The 15,884-nt window shown below is 42.7% G+C and overlaps 2 protein-coding genes across 2 annotated transcripts; one reads left to right on the top strand and one right to left on the bottom strand.

Annotated features, from left to right (window-relative positions):
- Positions 1 to 792: 792 nt before the first annotated feature.
- On the bottom strand, positions 793 to 8,001 carry LOC136433835 (low-density lipoprotein receptor-related protein 3-like). The gene is made up of 5 exons (XM_066426379.1): positions 7,803 to 8,001; positions 2,523 to 2,695; positions 1,958 to 2,162; positions 1,344 to 1,478; positions 793 to 1,077 (listed from the first exon to the last, which is right to left on the bottom strand). The coding sequence occupies exons 1-5, from the start codon at positions 7,876 to 7,878 to the stop codon at positions 914 to 916; spliced, it is 753 nt and encodes a 250-aa protein (XP_066282476.1). The 5' UTR covers positions 7,879 to 8,001; the 3' UTR covers positions 793 to 913.
- A 5,637-nt stretch (positions 8,002 to 13,638) lies between these two features.
- Positions 13,639 to 15,287, top strand: LOC136433816 (very-long-chain enoyl-CoA reductase-like). The gene is made up of 2 exons (XM_066426356.1): positions 13,639 to 14,111; positions 14,762 to 15,287. The coding sequence occupies exons 1-2, from the start codon at positions 13,674 to 13,676 to the stop codon at positions 15,095 to 15,097; spliced, it is 774 nt and encodes a 257-aa protein (XP_066282453.1). The 5' UTR covers positions 13,639 to 13,673; the 3' UTR covers positions 15,098 to 15,287.
- The last annotated feature ends 597 nt before the right edge of the window (positions 15,288 to 15,884 follow it).

Below are 15,884 nucleotides of genomic sequence, written 5' to 3'. Positions count from 1 at the left end.
GGCGATCAAAGCGACCACGATGCACACGTCTGCTTTAATTCATTTATTTCGCGTTCTATAAAATCAACACAATCACACTTGTCTGATGTTCCAGTCCCAAACATATAGAAGGTATTTCTCATCGAAATCGTTCTGGGGATTTCACTTCCTGTGCAACAACTACATATTACAAAACTTTTTGTGTGAAATTCGAAGTAAAAATCTTCCTAAAACTTCAATTTGATAAAAGTTTCAAAATGTCATCTTCATAAACAATGCTTCTTATAATCTTCAAATGACATTTAACGCACACTTTTCTTAAATACAACATCGAGCTCCACTGTAGAGGTAGTGATAGGACTGTAAAGGTCAGGTCCAATGACTTTCAGACCGGAAATACGTCACTGGACCATCATGCCCCAGACGTCCTGGCAACACGTCACAACTTTGACATGCGACATGAACTGCATACAAACAAGTACATCAGGCCGCTATTTTTGGTGAGCTGGCTGCATCCACAAAATGTACAACAATTTACAAACCACTTGCGTTCCAAACAGACGTCCTGTTTAGCGGTGTCTAAAAATAAACAAAATTCAATAAAACATCGCAGTACTACATGTTCCTTGTTAGAGCTTCACAGACACTCTCAGCATCACACAGACTTTTCTTAACATTGCTGGTTAAAATTACGTTCTTTTCCCCAAAAGGGGTCAGCACTAAACCAACTGCAACCTAACATTCAAATGGCAGGCGATTCTGAACGAAAATATTTCTGAACGTCTACAGTACCGGGATACATCCTGGTGGGAGACCCTTAGGTACAAATCTCACAACAGAACAACTATCAGACTTCAACTTTTCAATTTGCAATGTGCAGAATCGTCCGCCATTTGAAATGTCGCTTGTCAGGGTGCAGTACGGACGAGTCCCGCTAGACAGCTTGGTTGTTGCCCTTCCTGCAGCAGTTGCAGCAGCAGACGCAGATGAGGACGATGATGAGGATGATCAGCACAAGCACGCCCACCACAATCCCGATGATCGCGGCGAAGCCAAGAGACAGGAAGTTGGAGACGGTGTTCCCAAGGTCTGAGAAGTCTAATTTAAAGAGTGGAAAACATGGCTATGTAGCACGACAGCAGTAATGTTATCAAATACCTTCCACATGGACTGCACCTCTCATTATGCCATTAATGCCACTGATTCAACCCCAAATACAACAGTAGTAGTTACGCTGATAAAGATTAGACATACAGATAATTAACTTATAAATCAATTCAGGAGTAGATAGAGAAATGACACAAGAAACTTTATTTTGGGGTGCGAAGGGCCAAGATGCATCTTCATTAACTATGTGGTCTTACCCGTGCAGTTAGCGCCTGAGTCGGTGGCCTCGTCGGAGTTGTCACCACAGTCGTCCCGAAAGTCGCACTTGTTGTCCGGCTTGATGCAGCGGTTGTTGTCGCACTTGAAGTCAGAGCCCGTAGTGCACATGCCGACTGCAAAAGCAAACCAAAAGTCATGAGCAATTCTTTAATCAAAGAAAACTTTCACCCCAGCAAACGTCTGGAAAATCAGAAACAGAATATTTCAGTTCTGTCACCTATTCAGAAACATTTCAATCAAAACGTCTTCCAGTGATAAAAACAAATGAAATTCCTTAAAGGTGGTGTTGGTAACAATTTTACTGACATTTATCTTTACTTTTATCTTTACTTTTTACAATCAATAAGACACTGGTTACACGTGAACGTAGCTGGGCACTTGAGTCATTTATATTCATATATTTTGACCCGTAGTATACGAGGGAAGGGCGCCGATACAGTCTCTTTAGTATCCTGGAGAGTCCAGTCTTGTTAGCTTTGTCGCTTCCAGCGGACGCTTGTTGGCGGAGTACCGACCGTTCGTTAGTAGCGGTCCACAGCTAACAAAGACTGGACTCTCCATGGCATGTCTATAGGTAGAAATGTCAACATACCAACAGCCATCCTGAAGACGGAGTACTGGAGTTTGAATTTGAGAAAGTCGATGTCGGAGCTGCCCTGGGTGAAGGTGACAGTGACCGTGTTGGTGAGGGTGGTGATCTCTCCCGCAGGCTGAATGCACACGTCGCCGCCCGTCTTGGACAGCCCCAGGACGTTGGGCCCGTCAAAGATGTTGATGGTGTCCACACAGGTTTGGCCCTGGTGGGGAACACGGTTTACGTCCTTAAGATACTACTTTCTGCCGAACCTTCTACGGTTAGGAGACAAGGAAGAAGATAGATAGAGAACGCGTCATTTATGCATGTACCGCGCCGCTACGTTGGGACCGTCTATGATTCTACAATTTTCCTTTGAATTCTCTGTGAAAATTAACAAATCATTATTAACACTGCCCATCGATAAAGGCCATTTACCAATATTGAATTTACCAAACAATGAGACAAGGTCTATGAGTCCTCATATACACACATGGAAATGAATTGTACATGATAATCAAATTTTTGTATAAAAAGTGCCCGCAGTTATCTTATCATTTCATGTAACGTTAGAAATACTAACGCTCCTGTCCAGGTCGAAGCGAGTGAACGTCAGGCGGAACATGCTGCCCACATCCGCGGTGAGGGTCAGGCTACAGGTCTCGGCGTTGTTGGCGCTGGCGGCCGACCACTCGATGTAACCTGCTTCACCTGATGCGGCAGCAGTCGTCTGGTTGCAGTTACTTTTGATGTAAGCTGAGGAAAAGACAGTATAATATTTTGTGTCAGGAAACAAGCACGAAATGGGAGTTCTCAAACTTATACATATAGTCTCTTTTCAAACCACATTTATGGTACCGCGGGCTTTCACGACATTTGTAAATAAGGTCACACATTCTGTAGAGCGAGCAAGCACGGTAACAAATTATGCATACAATTTGACGTTGGCCGGAAGATTATCTTGATGTTGCAGTTCCTTACATGACCGCAAGGCATCCCTGCAGTGCAACTCTGGTGTGTTTCATTTTCAGATAAGATTATCTTTGTGACGTAATTTTATCGCTATCCCTGAAAATACTAGCCCGGATGCCATCTCTGCGTTACCTATTTGCGAAGAGAAGTGGATAGGGGAATGGTTGCCATGCTACTGCTGTGATACTAATGATAATCGTAATTAGGCACGGTCGCGGCGTTACGATAGTGTAGACTGTAGAGATGCATATGCATAATGGAATGACTATGTCTATCTCCTAACTGAAATGGCTACATTTTACATTACTATGCAGAAGCTGTCATGGACATGCTGGTGCTCGCTTGTCTTGATAGTTTATGACCAACGTTTGCAGTTGTGTTACGCTCACATGAGTCCTTACAAAGCTAGGTTGTGTTTTGATTCTGTTTCCTACGCCATGTTTATGGAAGCGAGTATTTCTTTCCGCGCGTCAATTACACTGATTACGTGCCCTACATATCCCCAAGCGGTCGCTCAGGCACTTAGGGGCCCGGGCAAGTATATTATATTTCCCAGCACGTTCTGCTCAAGGACTATTGTAGCAATGGATGACGGTAATGAAATGATGCCATCCGTACAACTATAGTTGCCGCAAGATTGCCGAAATGTTTTCCTGGCAAAGTCTGACCTGAAACACGTTTCCTTCTGGGAGTAGGATTGGAATTATTCAATAGTTATGATAATAACCTTTATCGTACACCCATGCCCTATCTGGCTACATACAGGCATACAAATACAAAAGCCGTGATAAAGTACAGAAAATGACACTAATATAACTTCTACTACTAATCTAAAACATTGGTTCTAAAACTACTCTAATTCATAGGTTCAGCTTCTATATAGTGGTCCGGTTTCTCGGCCAAGGCCATGTTACGTCAGCACCCGATAGAGTAGATATTTATATAGGACCAATGGGAGAGCTTTATATGGCACCTGTCGTCTTTGTGACAGTACCACTGTCGGTAAAAACGCAATCTTCGGCCTTTTCTTTCAAAGTTTCTGTAGATAAATTGCTTGAGGTTACAGTGATCAAGCAATCCCAGCCTACAGCGACGGGAGAGGCTGGTGATCAGACGGCAGACTAGGGATACACGTACTGAAGTCTGAACAAAGCAAGAATATTGTGATCACGGCTGAGGTCCCAGCATATCGCGCAGCCAGCCTGCTGTCCGCCATTTTTCTCTGACAGCACGTCCTTCAACAGCAAACATTAATCACGAAGAATCCGAAAATATCAAGTCGATTATTTGATTTTTATTCAGACCTCGACAAGCAATTTCAGAGTTCAAACGTAACGATCTCTGAAATCAAACCGAGCGTATTCCTGTGTCAACCGGCGAGATTGATTAAAGCCACATCTGTTGCAAAACCCTGCCTATTTTTGTCTTTCATCATGCATATGTGTATAATGCCCTACTTATCAAACCAAATCTTCTCCCAAACGCCCTACTTAGGCTACTAGCTCGCTCCAATGAAGACATGAAAAAACCCGCGATGTCCGTTCCACGGCGCACAACAATCATTAAAACAATGCTCCCGGCCACATTTTCGTTATTTTCATTCAGAAGTGATTTATTAGGCTCGATGCTTTGTTTTGGAAGGTTATTTGTACATTATAAAATCATATTTTCTCGCCACCTGTGTTAGCATTAATCATTCATGATACCCTTCCAACACCTCCTTGGAAATAACTTAATTATATGAAGGCCTTGACCAGCTGAACTGAGCAGGTTCATTGCCCCCACCCCCATTAAGTTCGCCTAATTAAACAAAATTGCAGCATCGTCGATGGTCGCTTATGAAGTTTTCTCATCATTTAATCAATCTGAAAATTCATCATGCCAATATTCAACTGATATTCAACTGATATGGCGTATCTTACATTTATTTGCAAAAGGTAGTCAACATTTGTTATGATATTCTCCAAGCAGAGGCTTCGATCGAGAGGGGTAGTTTTGTTCGGGATTTCTAAATCCCGGACAAAACTACCCCTCTCGATCGAAGCCTCTGCTTGGAGAATATGTTATGATACATGACTAGAATATTGGCAAATTCGATTTCATTTGGTGAAAATAATTTGAGATACTGAACTCGTTAGTTTTGACGTCACCAGCATATTTCACAATTTGTTGATACAAGCAAACACCGTTCACAGACCGAGAAAAGAAGCTGTGTTGTTCTCATTCAAGTACGATTTTACCTGACTATCAGGACTACAGAGGGCTAACATAGCAGTCCACTTCACTACCTCAAGCAGTTGACTGCCTGAAACTGGCTAAGAAAAAGAGAGTCCCATTGACTATGATAAACCAATGATGTTGTTTAAAACAAAAATGTGCTCGATAAACGAAACGTGGACGTCGCTGACTTTTATCCTATCCTCCATCTCTTAGAACTACACACGGGGGTCTCGATTCAATTTCCAACCGATGGTAATCTGATAGAATAGCCATTATCTGAACATCGTCCGCCGGCAATCACCAATTATAATGCAAGCCTCGTTTGGCCCAGTGTATCAAGATGAGAGGGAATGCTAGTCTGTTGCCGTGCTAGTTCGCTCCTTACAGTCGTTGTTTGGAAGTGACTTCGAGAGTAGAAGCGGCCTTTGGATCTTATGACAGCAAGTAGCGCGGAATTACATGGGGAGGCGTTGTGGCGATATGTAACGTTAGGGCTAGTCCAATCAGGACCCAATGGTTATTGGAGCTTCCTGCCTTTCAGTTTCTAGAGATGTAAACAACCGTCGCTGTGTACGTCGCAAGGCTGATTTGTTGTATTCTGAACATGTGCGTCCATGGAAATGAGGGGAAAACGTGTTTGGATGTTGGTTCCGTCTAAAACACGTCTGTCGGAAAACAAAGGAACTGAGCATATTCTGTTGATTTAAAAAAAAAAGTCTACTGGAAGCTCTTGCCCGTCGGCAAACTGCAAGTAAATAACAAGCCGGTTCACTGTTTGAACCACGCATGCGCGAGGTCAAAACTGAAGGCCCCTAAGTTCTAAACAGTTTTGTCTAGACCATGCTTATTACATATCCAGGCGTGTTCTGTTTGTGTCTCAGAGGACTTCAACTTTAACATATTACCCGCAATGCATCACACTGCGAATGTGCGATTCAAACCGTGAACCAGCTTATTAGTCTACACGGTACTGGGAAAACAGATCGCTTCTCTATACTCTTTTCTTGTAAGACGAACCGTAATTTTCCTGTTATTTGTGGGTCAGATGACTTTAACAGGGTACTAGTATGTTCCTTTGTCTGAAACCAGGGTATATTTGCTTCACTTGTCCAACGAATTAAATATACATGTCCACCTATCACATCGACTTGACTTGACACACGTTGACATTGAACAAGTACGAACTAGAAACCTGCGTTTACGTCAACTGTACCTTCAAGCAGTGCCGTGTTGTTACACAGGAACGGCAATTAAAGTTAGGTGGATCGGCGAGGCTCGGTGTGGGTCAGGGTATGGCTATCGTCATAAAAATCATGTGCCTCGATTGTCGATATAATCCAGAAGGTTGGACTTGGAGACAAATACGTTCACAACACTTGATATCCAAATAGGCAACATTTGATTCGCGTACGCAAAAAAAGCTTACGTACTCTCCAAGCAGATGTTCGGGTCCGGCTTGTTTTTGACGTCTTTTTATGCGTTTTTGTAGGGCTTTCTATTATGTCCCGTTTAGAAAGCCCAACGAAAACGCCTAAACGACGTCAAAAACAAGCGGGAGCCGAACCTCTGCTTGGAGAGCACCCATTTGGGGCCTGTCAAGGATTTGACCCACAACCCCTCGATTCCGGGGCTAACCATAAGGCCAACCCATGCCACAACAACGACTGGCGCGTTTGATAATGCTCACAAAAGAGCAGCATGGCTTTCGTCACGGCTGTCGTGAGTGACAGCGATGCCTGGAACAGCACATACAAGAATGAAGGCCACATTTTTTTAATACCATGAAACAGCACAGCAACAAGTCTAAAATAACAGGAATACAAAAGTATAAAAAAAGATAAGCTTTGGTGAAATCAAATAAAAAGCAGTCTTTTGAGTAAAAAGATGGTAATCTGGCTAAGCATGCTTTCCCCACCAGTATTCGTGGTTCACCCCTAACAAGCCAAGCTGCTCGAGACAAATTTCAGACCGGGGAGGAACAAGGGGCGTTTAACATTTTGTCGGTTCAGTCCGCAGTAATCGTTTTGCCTTTCGTTTCTGCATCGTTTCCACGAATTTTCGTTTTAATAAACCAACCTAGGGCGATGTTTGCCGTTTTCATCAAGCCCATACCCCACACCATCCCTTCTGTACCGCCCCAAATTATCCCAAATGTATTCTATCTTCATTCCCAATATAACCTCCTTTCCTCGATGCCTCTTTACATATTCGTGCAGTAAAAACAACACCAACAACAGCTGAAACGGGCAATATCTTTACCTTTCACCGACAACTGCACTGTAAACGTCAAGTTCTCGCAACGGAAAATTTGTTACAAACCGATAGAAATCCACTCCAACCTATTGATTCTACCGTGCGAACGACGCGCCACCCTATGCGTACGCCATGTTGTGCCTCGCGAGCAGAATTTTTCGCCATGACTTGATTGTCAACAGTGAGAGAAACTGTCAGCGCTGTGGGTTAAATGTGGAGCAGCATAACACGCACACGTACCCAATACAACGTACCCCACATGCTCTAAACCAAAGAGAAACAATTGTAACACTTTGTCAAGACCTGGTCACGGCTACTTGAAGACAGACTGAGAGCACCGCGCTTTCAAATCACAACCGCCCCACGCTGAAAAATCAACGTTTGCAGGAGGTACCACAACAGGAGCTACTGTACTCACTTGTCGGTATTAACACCGAAGCTGTAGAGCTGTGCACCATTGCGGCGACGAGGAGGAGAGCAGCGAAGGAATTCATGTTGAAAGTGTACGACACGAACGGACGTCTGTTTGTAGAGCTAGAGACAAGCGTTTGGCTTTCGAGGAGTCGATAGGCAGCAGTAGCGACCAGGGCGCGGTTGTCCTTGGATTTAGGCTTTTCTGAATAATTAGGAATAAACAGATGGCCATCCACCAATCACCACTTCCCAATCCGGGGTCATGGCACCTGGAGTAGTGAGAGAGAAAATGTAAGGGGACTTACCATTGCTTATATCAAGGTGGGCTCCGGCAAGTCAGTCTGATTTGGTGTGGCAGCCACCGATATTTTTCTGCCAAATCAAAACCCAAGAATAATAATAATTCTCTGTCAGAAATGATGTGCGGTAGATTTTCATTGAATCAACAAACAAACAAAACAAGCAGATAACAAACAACAAATGTACGTCGTGGAGGAGCGACATATGTATCTTTCCGCATCATATATACATATTGACCCAAATAAATGTTGTGTCCTCGAGGACAATATATTAATATCCTTGGTGCCGTTATGTAGGTTACGAGTTAAGAGGTGTCCTTACAGTTACGGCCCGAGGGCTAACAACAGAGCCTTCTGAGTATAAGTGGTCCGGTGAGTATTGGTAAGTGGATGTGCTAATGAACCTTCCCTAATCAAATTTTCAACCTTATTAGGAACAACATTCGTGACGTATCACCATGGTGACAAAGTTCCAGCAATGACAGTCCGTGATAACAGTCCAGGCATGTCAGAAACCACATGGGAGCTCCGTGTCCAATAGGTAGACGATTATCAATATACAAAGCGAGACATTCCTTTATAACTGTTTCTTTTCTTATGTTATCATCTTTTTACATAGACATATTTAATATGCTACAAATTCGTCTGTAAAAACGATGATAACATAAGATATTAAAGTGTATATAAATGGAGCACAACCCCATTGAACCCCTGGCCATGTTTGACGAGGATGGACATAATGGAACAAATCACCTCCAGGTGTTTCTTACGTGAGAAGATTACTGCACGCCTGAGCTGACAACGTCTTTGGATGCTACAATCTTTTTTTAGAATCGTGATAAAAAATGAGCCTGGTTGCATAATACCTTTCTTATAAAAAATTAAGGTCTTTTAGAATTAAGTGATCCAAACCATTTAGTGGCAAATTTGCTGAGAGGAGCTATAATAGGTTTGGATTCCAGGCTGTTGTTTTTGTCCCGCTGAGCCATGTATCTGCTTGGAAATTAGGCCCGAAGCAGACCTGCATCCTACTTTGCGGCCGGAAATTCGTGCCAGTGAGTTTAGAATTGTGTCACCACGGCCAAGTTTGTTTAGCTTATCATTCTGGGCCACGTTAGCTGTGGTTTTGCAACCGGATATCTTACAATGAATCCGGGAAATGATGTAAGAAAGTTTAGTACTGTCGGATTAGTGATGAAATCAAGAAATGCTCTGATATTATTGACCAATCAGATCTTGAGCTTTTGAGAGTCTGAGCAACACATTAAAGGCAAGAGGCTGGCAAATGACTCATAGTCACCGTTCATGATGCAAAAATCAAAATGGTTTGATTCGTTTCGGCTACAATCCGACCTGAAAAGGTTAACATTGTGCGTTTACGATGCAAACTTGTACCCACCCTCAGAACGGTTTACATCAAATTTGCATATCGGACAAAGTCTGTTGTGATCCCACACCGCCTCGGGTTGGCGACCGTAACAAGATTTTACGATTAAAAAACGCGGCCGAAACGGTTCGAACCGTTTTATTTTTTTGCATCGTGAACGGGGCCATAGATTCCACATACAGATAAACAATGAGCGCTCCCTCTTCATCAATGGATATGGCAAATCAAGTTCTTACGAACACACAATGGTAGTTCTTTCGCATGTTTGTTGAATAGGTGCACGTGGCTTGGTATAGAACAAAAAGCACGGAAACATTGCTTTCGGATTCTAAATACAGTGTCAGTAAGATATGAATGCAGTCGTTGGCCATTCTTATACGAATTTTGAAAGTACGTGTTCTTTCAACGACCCACCTTCTTGTGAGCTGCAGGCTTGCAGCACTAATTTGATAGTCTGGGCCTCTAATAATCGAATTACAGAATCCCATGGAACAGCGTAATAAGATTTCGTGCCGTTCCTAGACCTAGCACTCTCACTATTTCTTTCCCACCGCCATAATAAAAGGTCACAGACACGGTACTGTTATATGTATCTAAATTTGTATATTCATAAATCCTCGATACTAGATTTCTCGGGTAAAGATTTTAAATCACGATGCAGTTATGATAATTGATGATGAGTATTAGTCGGGCAAGGCTCTCCTCCTGTACTATTGAATTTTATGAACGATATCGACTCTATGAGAAATGCGTGACCACAACCATGATCTCCCGTATAAACGCTCTGTTCAACTCAATGTAAAACGCGATATAACCATTAAGAGCATATCCTTATAGCTTTTCATCTAGGTTTGCGTGATTAAGCATCATGGCATTAATTATAGCATTAGGATGCTTATCATTACTGTCGATAATGATCATCTAATATTCCTATCACATAAAGAAGACAGCAAGAGTGTTGTAAATGAAGAATGAATATCGAGTCAAAGGTACAACAAACGCTTTTCAAATTTGATACAGTTAACAATAAACCAAAGAACAACAAAGACCTCCAACGTTACGTGATCTTACGTCTGTGCACCCTTGACCATGAAATGTGCTTGAGAAAAACGCACGATAAATGTGACAATCACATGTTTTGTTATCGCGTCCACAAAGACGGTGTGTCATTCGAAACAGATAAACAAACAAACAAACAAATCGTTTCTGCTGAGAAAGTGACGTTGCCAGTGTGGTTCTGTTTTAAAATGTTTATTTCCCACATAACGTCAGTTGGAAAGCATCTAATACAAACTGAACCATCGTGCAAATGTCCAATGGCTCTAGTAATTATACCATACACATCAGGGGCACACAGGGCGGCCTTGTGCTTGTCTCTGGCGTACGATTCTTAGCGCTGATTTCCCATGATTGTGCCAGCATCACGGGTGAAACTGTGTCCTGTCCCTCCGTTTCCCACAGATTTGGACGGTTCGGTAATTTCATTACCTGTCACACCGTGAGATGGAGGTTATCGCCATGAATAATTGATTCTAAATCCATCATAAAGCTGTTAAATAGGCTGAATCAGGGTCAGGAGTTAGGCTATGAAACAGTGAGCTGAATTTGTAGGACGAGATGAAGTCTCAATGCAGGCTTCTTGGGCACTGTGTGTATTATGATATCATATCATGAAGGCCAAGTCTGCACTAGCTTTGTGACGACGCCCAGTTGTAGCAATGTTAACACTTGTTGTTGCCGTGCCATTTATGACTATCACTGCCTTCCCTATAAAGATGAAATAGAAGCTGTGCCAGTGCGGATAGGTCACTGTCTCGCAGCCCCACCAGGCCTTCATTTTGAGATTACAGCAGGACAACATCTTTATGGAGATGGTTCGACCTGAATCTGTCAGTGGCTCAGCTATTTACAATGTACAGATGCAGACTGGGGACTGGTTTTGCATGCTGCATGCATGCATCGCTTTTATTACGATAGGCAAGATCATGTAGAAAATATGGTTTGACGCAATACTGTGCACCGTCGCATTGAACGATGGCAAACAATTTGTTTAGACAGTAAAACAATATCGTTTTCTGATGCATCTTAACAATAGCGTCCTGTCCACCATTCCCTTTTATCGGCGAATGGGTCATAATGGCATTTCTTTTCGCCAACACAATTTTTTCTGCCCGGTCGCATTGGGATAGGCCAAGTTGTGATGATGAAATTACTCCTGTGCAATTGGCCGCCCTTCCATCTATATCCATAGGGCAATTTTCCAACGGAATCTCATTATGATGCCTGTGTGCAGTTTGGAATGAAGGTATGACAAGACTGAGCTTTAGTGAAGCATGACTACTTGGCGTCGGAGGGGACTACAAAATATAGATTCTATTTCTATCTTACTTTTCTAAATTGCACGGTTGTTATATATTTTTCAGGTGTTCTTAGTTGTGTGTCACTTCTATTCAAGGGTACATCGTTTTCCTTCGCACGACTGCATGGCGCCAGCTGTAATTTGTTTCCGATAAAATCCGGATCAGCCCCTCCCCTTCGTAAAACTGGAATCGTCCTTAATGAAAATCACCACGTCGTCCCTGGAACATGTGTCCTTTTGATATTCACAATGGATGATGATCAAAACAACATTCCAGCTTCTGGCCATTGATTCAAATTGAAGCCTTTATCAGTCTCTTGACATCAGGCCTTCCAGCTATTGTCGTTGCCTGAAATATCTTGAATTACCCACCCTTTATGGCTCAGTTTTATGACTCACGTCACCCCAAACAACATGGCTGAAAGTGGCTCGTTGCTGGGCATTTTACTGTATAGATTCTCATATAAACCCGGAAGGTTAAAAATCATTGAATCACGAGCATTCAGCCATATACAAATACTAATCAAACTATATTGTTATGTGGCAAAAACAAAATATATTGAAGATATATATGAATGTATTTTGCTATCTGGTGTCACCACTGACCTAATCTAAAACGCAATTTTACTGCCTGTTTTATTCATGCTATGGCAGTTGCCATTTTATGGGAATTGAATAAAAGCAGAGTGTGTGTCTGACTACTAGTAAATCCTTATTGCAAAATAGCCAAAACGATAGAAAGCGTAGAGCAGAAAATGCATGTTTTCCACTGAAAAACAGAGGCAGGAATTATCATTAACGAACGTTTCGATCTACCTGTTAGGGGATGGAGAGAACCACAATACGTATTTTGGAATCCAAGAAAGCCTCGGAAAGATGCGATCGATAAAGGGGCGACCTACATCCGGAAAGGTCGGGCGGTATATTTCTCAAGGGAGGGAATGAATTCATGATTTGGGGGCAGCGTCCTACAGAGCGGGATATATTGTAACGCCGCCATGTTGGTGGAGTAGATGGATCCAAGATGGCGACCTGCTACTATTTGGAACACACAGGTCAAGATTTAAAAATCTCATGTTTTTATTCTGTTCTTTTTATATTGCACAGAGACAAAAGGCAAATCTATAGCGGTAGACTGAAATCAACTTGCTGTACTGTTTGCATAGTTTCTCACTAAATGCGTCATCAACAAAATCAGATGAGTTCAATCCTTGTGTTGCGTTGGGAAATGCTTCCACGATATTCCCAACACAAATGAACTTTCACGCTTAGTGTTCGCACTGTTTCTCAGTGATGTTATCTGTGTAATGGAGTAAGTAAGTGAGTTATCAAGAGTCACTGCTATCGAGATAAGGACATGATTTTATTCTATTAGCAATGGACACGGCTCCGTTAGCAGTATAACCCTCCCCACTATCTCACGATCAATGTGAATTGTGAAGCGTTTCTTAGAATCCTTGAAGTGATTTTAGGAGTCACGTGTCCCAGAGAGGGAAACTACAGAACAATTCGAAGGCTGCATGACTGGCCAAGTTCAATGAACCTAGTATCTACTATTTGTTAATGATTTATGCCAGTCTTTGGTCTGTTCCAGAGAGGACTTTGTAGTACCTATAAAAACCGCCAGGAAGCGATACAGAAACCCCACAAGGGTGGCAAAAATCATCAAAACCCGCTTGTGACTTGAAAGTATGCTTTGATACCTACAAACACGACAAACAGCATCGTCATAGAACCCTTATCGACCTAGCAATTTCGATCCAGAATACGTGCACCACAACTGCACAGGTGTATACCCCTATAATCGAAAGTGGTACATTCCTATGCAAGATGGCATCCGAGACCAAAACTTCCGGGTCTCCGGCTCCCCAAGTTTCCATAGGTTTCAACCCAGTCATGATCAACAGTGTGACCTACCTCGGTACGATCGTGGTCTATCTTCTAGCGTTCTATCTCCGGGACTTCCCGGGGGTTCCTTTCCCCGTGGTCGGCTCTCTGCTCGCCTCAGACGGCGGTTTTGGCGAGTGGACCTCGGCTGGGTACGTCCTGATGGCGCTGTGGTGCTTCCACTTCATCAGGCGGTTTGTGGAAGTTCTGTTCGTCCACGAGTACAAGAGGAAGATGAGTTGTGTGGAGAGTTTCGGGGCACCGACCTACTACTGGGTGTTCGGCTTCTGGGTTGGACTGTCATTGCGGCCCGATTTAGGCTACGTCAACACGCACCTACCTCTGTTTGTTATCGGTAGTATGGTGTTTCTGGTTGGAGAGGTGAGTGCACATCATCAATTTGATGTCGTAAGATCGCCAAGCCGATGTACATGTACGGCTGACTTCGTAATTCTACCATCTATAATGTGTGATAGAACCAGCGGCCCTGGCTACAAGATAGTAAATATCCAAATGGCATCGCGAATGATTGACTGTTGCCTAGTCTTTTACCCTGCAATATTGTATACGATAGAATGCCAGTTAATGTTTAACCTGTCTTACTAACGTTATATATCATATGCATGTGATCGGTGTTTCTGCGTACAACATACCTCATAATTTAGCTGTTTTTCGACTATTTACGTCTTGGTTATTGGCTATCTCAATGCGCGGGACGTTTTTTAAATGATTTTTATATTGATAAACCCCTTAGTTTTATCCTGTCTGACTGTCTTCATGATATATGTTATTTTGGGACTTAGCAAGTACGGATTGTTACAATCTTGTGACTGGCGTTACGTACACTTTCGAGGTCATTGACACTCAAATATCACCCTTATCATAGTTTTGAAGATTATTAACTAACTATACACGCCGAAGGAAAACCCCACGTATATGTACATGTAACAAGACGCCATGCAGATAATGGTCGGGAAAAAAACAACTGATAGCAACAACATAACTGAACGTCATATTTATTTCACACTCAGGTCGGAAACGGAGTGTCCCATCTCCAACTGCGGAGTTTGCGCAGCAGCAAAAACAACCACCTGCTGTACCAGACAAAGTCGCAGCACGTCGTTCCTCACGGCCTGATGTTCGAACTGGTCTCCTGTCCTCACTACTTCTTTGAGATCATCTCTTGGCTGGGCTTTTCTCTGGCCACCTGGGCCCTGTCCGTCATCGTGTTTCTAGCCGCGACTGTTGTGACACTTTGTTTCTACGGTTATCAGAAGCACAAGGCTTACCGTACAGAGTTCGACGGTGCAGAGGGGAGAGAGTTGTACCCACCGAATAGGAAGGCGCTCATCCCGTTTGTGTTTTAACAGGCTGTAGTAATTTTAGTTTGTAATTAGAATCATTTGTTGCCTTAGAGTTATTCCTTTCAAAACGTCAACACGGTTGGTTGCCTGGAAATGTCTGTTACCCACACTTCTTGTATCTTATAACTATACTGTCTACTTTGTACTGTCAGCTACACCATCTTTGCCATATTGTACATCATTCTTGATATAATGTAATATCAATAAAAATCTACATCTAATTATACGTTTTAAATCATCATTATCAGAGTAAATGGATGAATGTGTACATATTAGGCTTACATGAACGTTTATTGATGACGACAAACAACTTCGTTTTAGTACACCGAAGAGAAGCATAGAGTGACAAAGCCATGTAGATCAACCCATGTTACTAACAACTAAGACAAACAGGGCAACCCTCCAGTCCAGTAACCCCAGCACCACCGCCAGAATAGAATGATAATCCCTGAAGTGATTTGCAAGTCACGTATCTCACTGTTGCTCAGGGGGGAGATAGGAAATATGACAGTTCGAAAACTGACATAAACTACAAGACAGATTTTTGCGAACAAATGGTCAATGTTACGTGGGTTCATTGAACCTGCTGAGTTCAATGAACTCAGTATCTGCTATTTGTTAATGATTTGTGCCAGTTTTGGTCTGTTATACTGTAGAAGGTACTTTGAAGTACCTACAAAAACCGCCAGGAGGTACCAAATATTGATTTACGTCGCGGTGAGGACAGAAATGGCCCACACAGGTGCCAAAATCATTAAAACCCGCTGATGACCTACTCCCGAAAATCAAC

The sequence above is a fragment of the Branchiostoma lanceolatum genome, chromosome 1 (genome assembly GCF_035083965.1).
Source record: "Branchiostoma lanceolatum isolate klBraLanc5 chromosome 1, klBraLanc5.hap2, whole genome shotgun sequence".
Classification (NCBI taxonomy): domain Eukaryota; kingdom Metazoa; phylum Chordata; class Leptocardii; order Amphioxiformes; family Branchiostomatidae; genus Branchiostoma; species Branchiostoma lanceolatum.
The sequence above is the reverse complement of the archived record's forward strand: the minus strand, read 5'-3'. Positions and strand labels throughout refer to the sequence as shown.

What these genes read in the sequence shown, in the direction of transcription:
- LOC136433835 (XM_066426379.1), bottom strand. Translation starts at nt 7,878, where the DNA reads ATGAATTCCTTCGCTGCTCTCCTCCTCGTCGCCGCAATGGTGCACAGC. An exon ending in TTCGGTGTTAATACCGACAA is followed by an intron (nt 2,696 to 7,802) that starts GTGAGTACAGTA and finishes TCTTTTCCTCAG; the next exon opens with CTTACATCAAAAGTAACTGC. An exon ending in GCTTCGACCTGGACAGGAGC is followed by an intron (nt 2,163 to 2,522) that starts GTTAGTATTTCT and finishes GTTCCCCACCAG; the next exon opens with GGCCAAACCTGTGTGGACAC.
- LOC136433816 (XM_066426356.1), top strand. Translation starts at nt 13,674, where the DNA reads ATGGCATCCGAGACCAAAACTTCCGGGTCTCCGGCTCCCCAAGTTTCC. An exon ending in TGGTGTTTCTGGTTGGAGAG is followed by an intron (nt 14,112 to 14,761) that starts GTGAGTGCACAT and finishes TTTCACACTCAG; the next exon opens with GTCGGAAACGGAGTGTCCCA.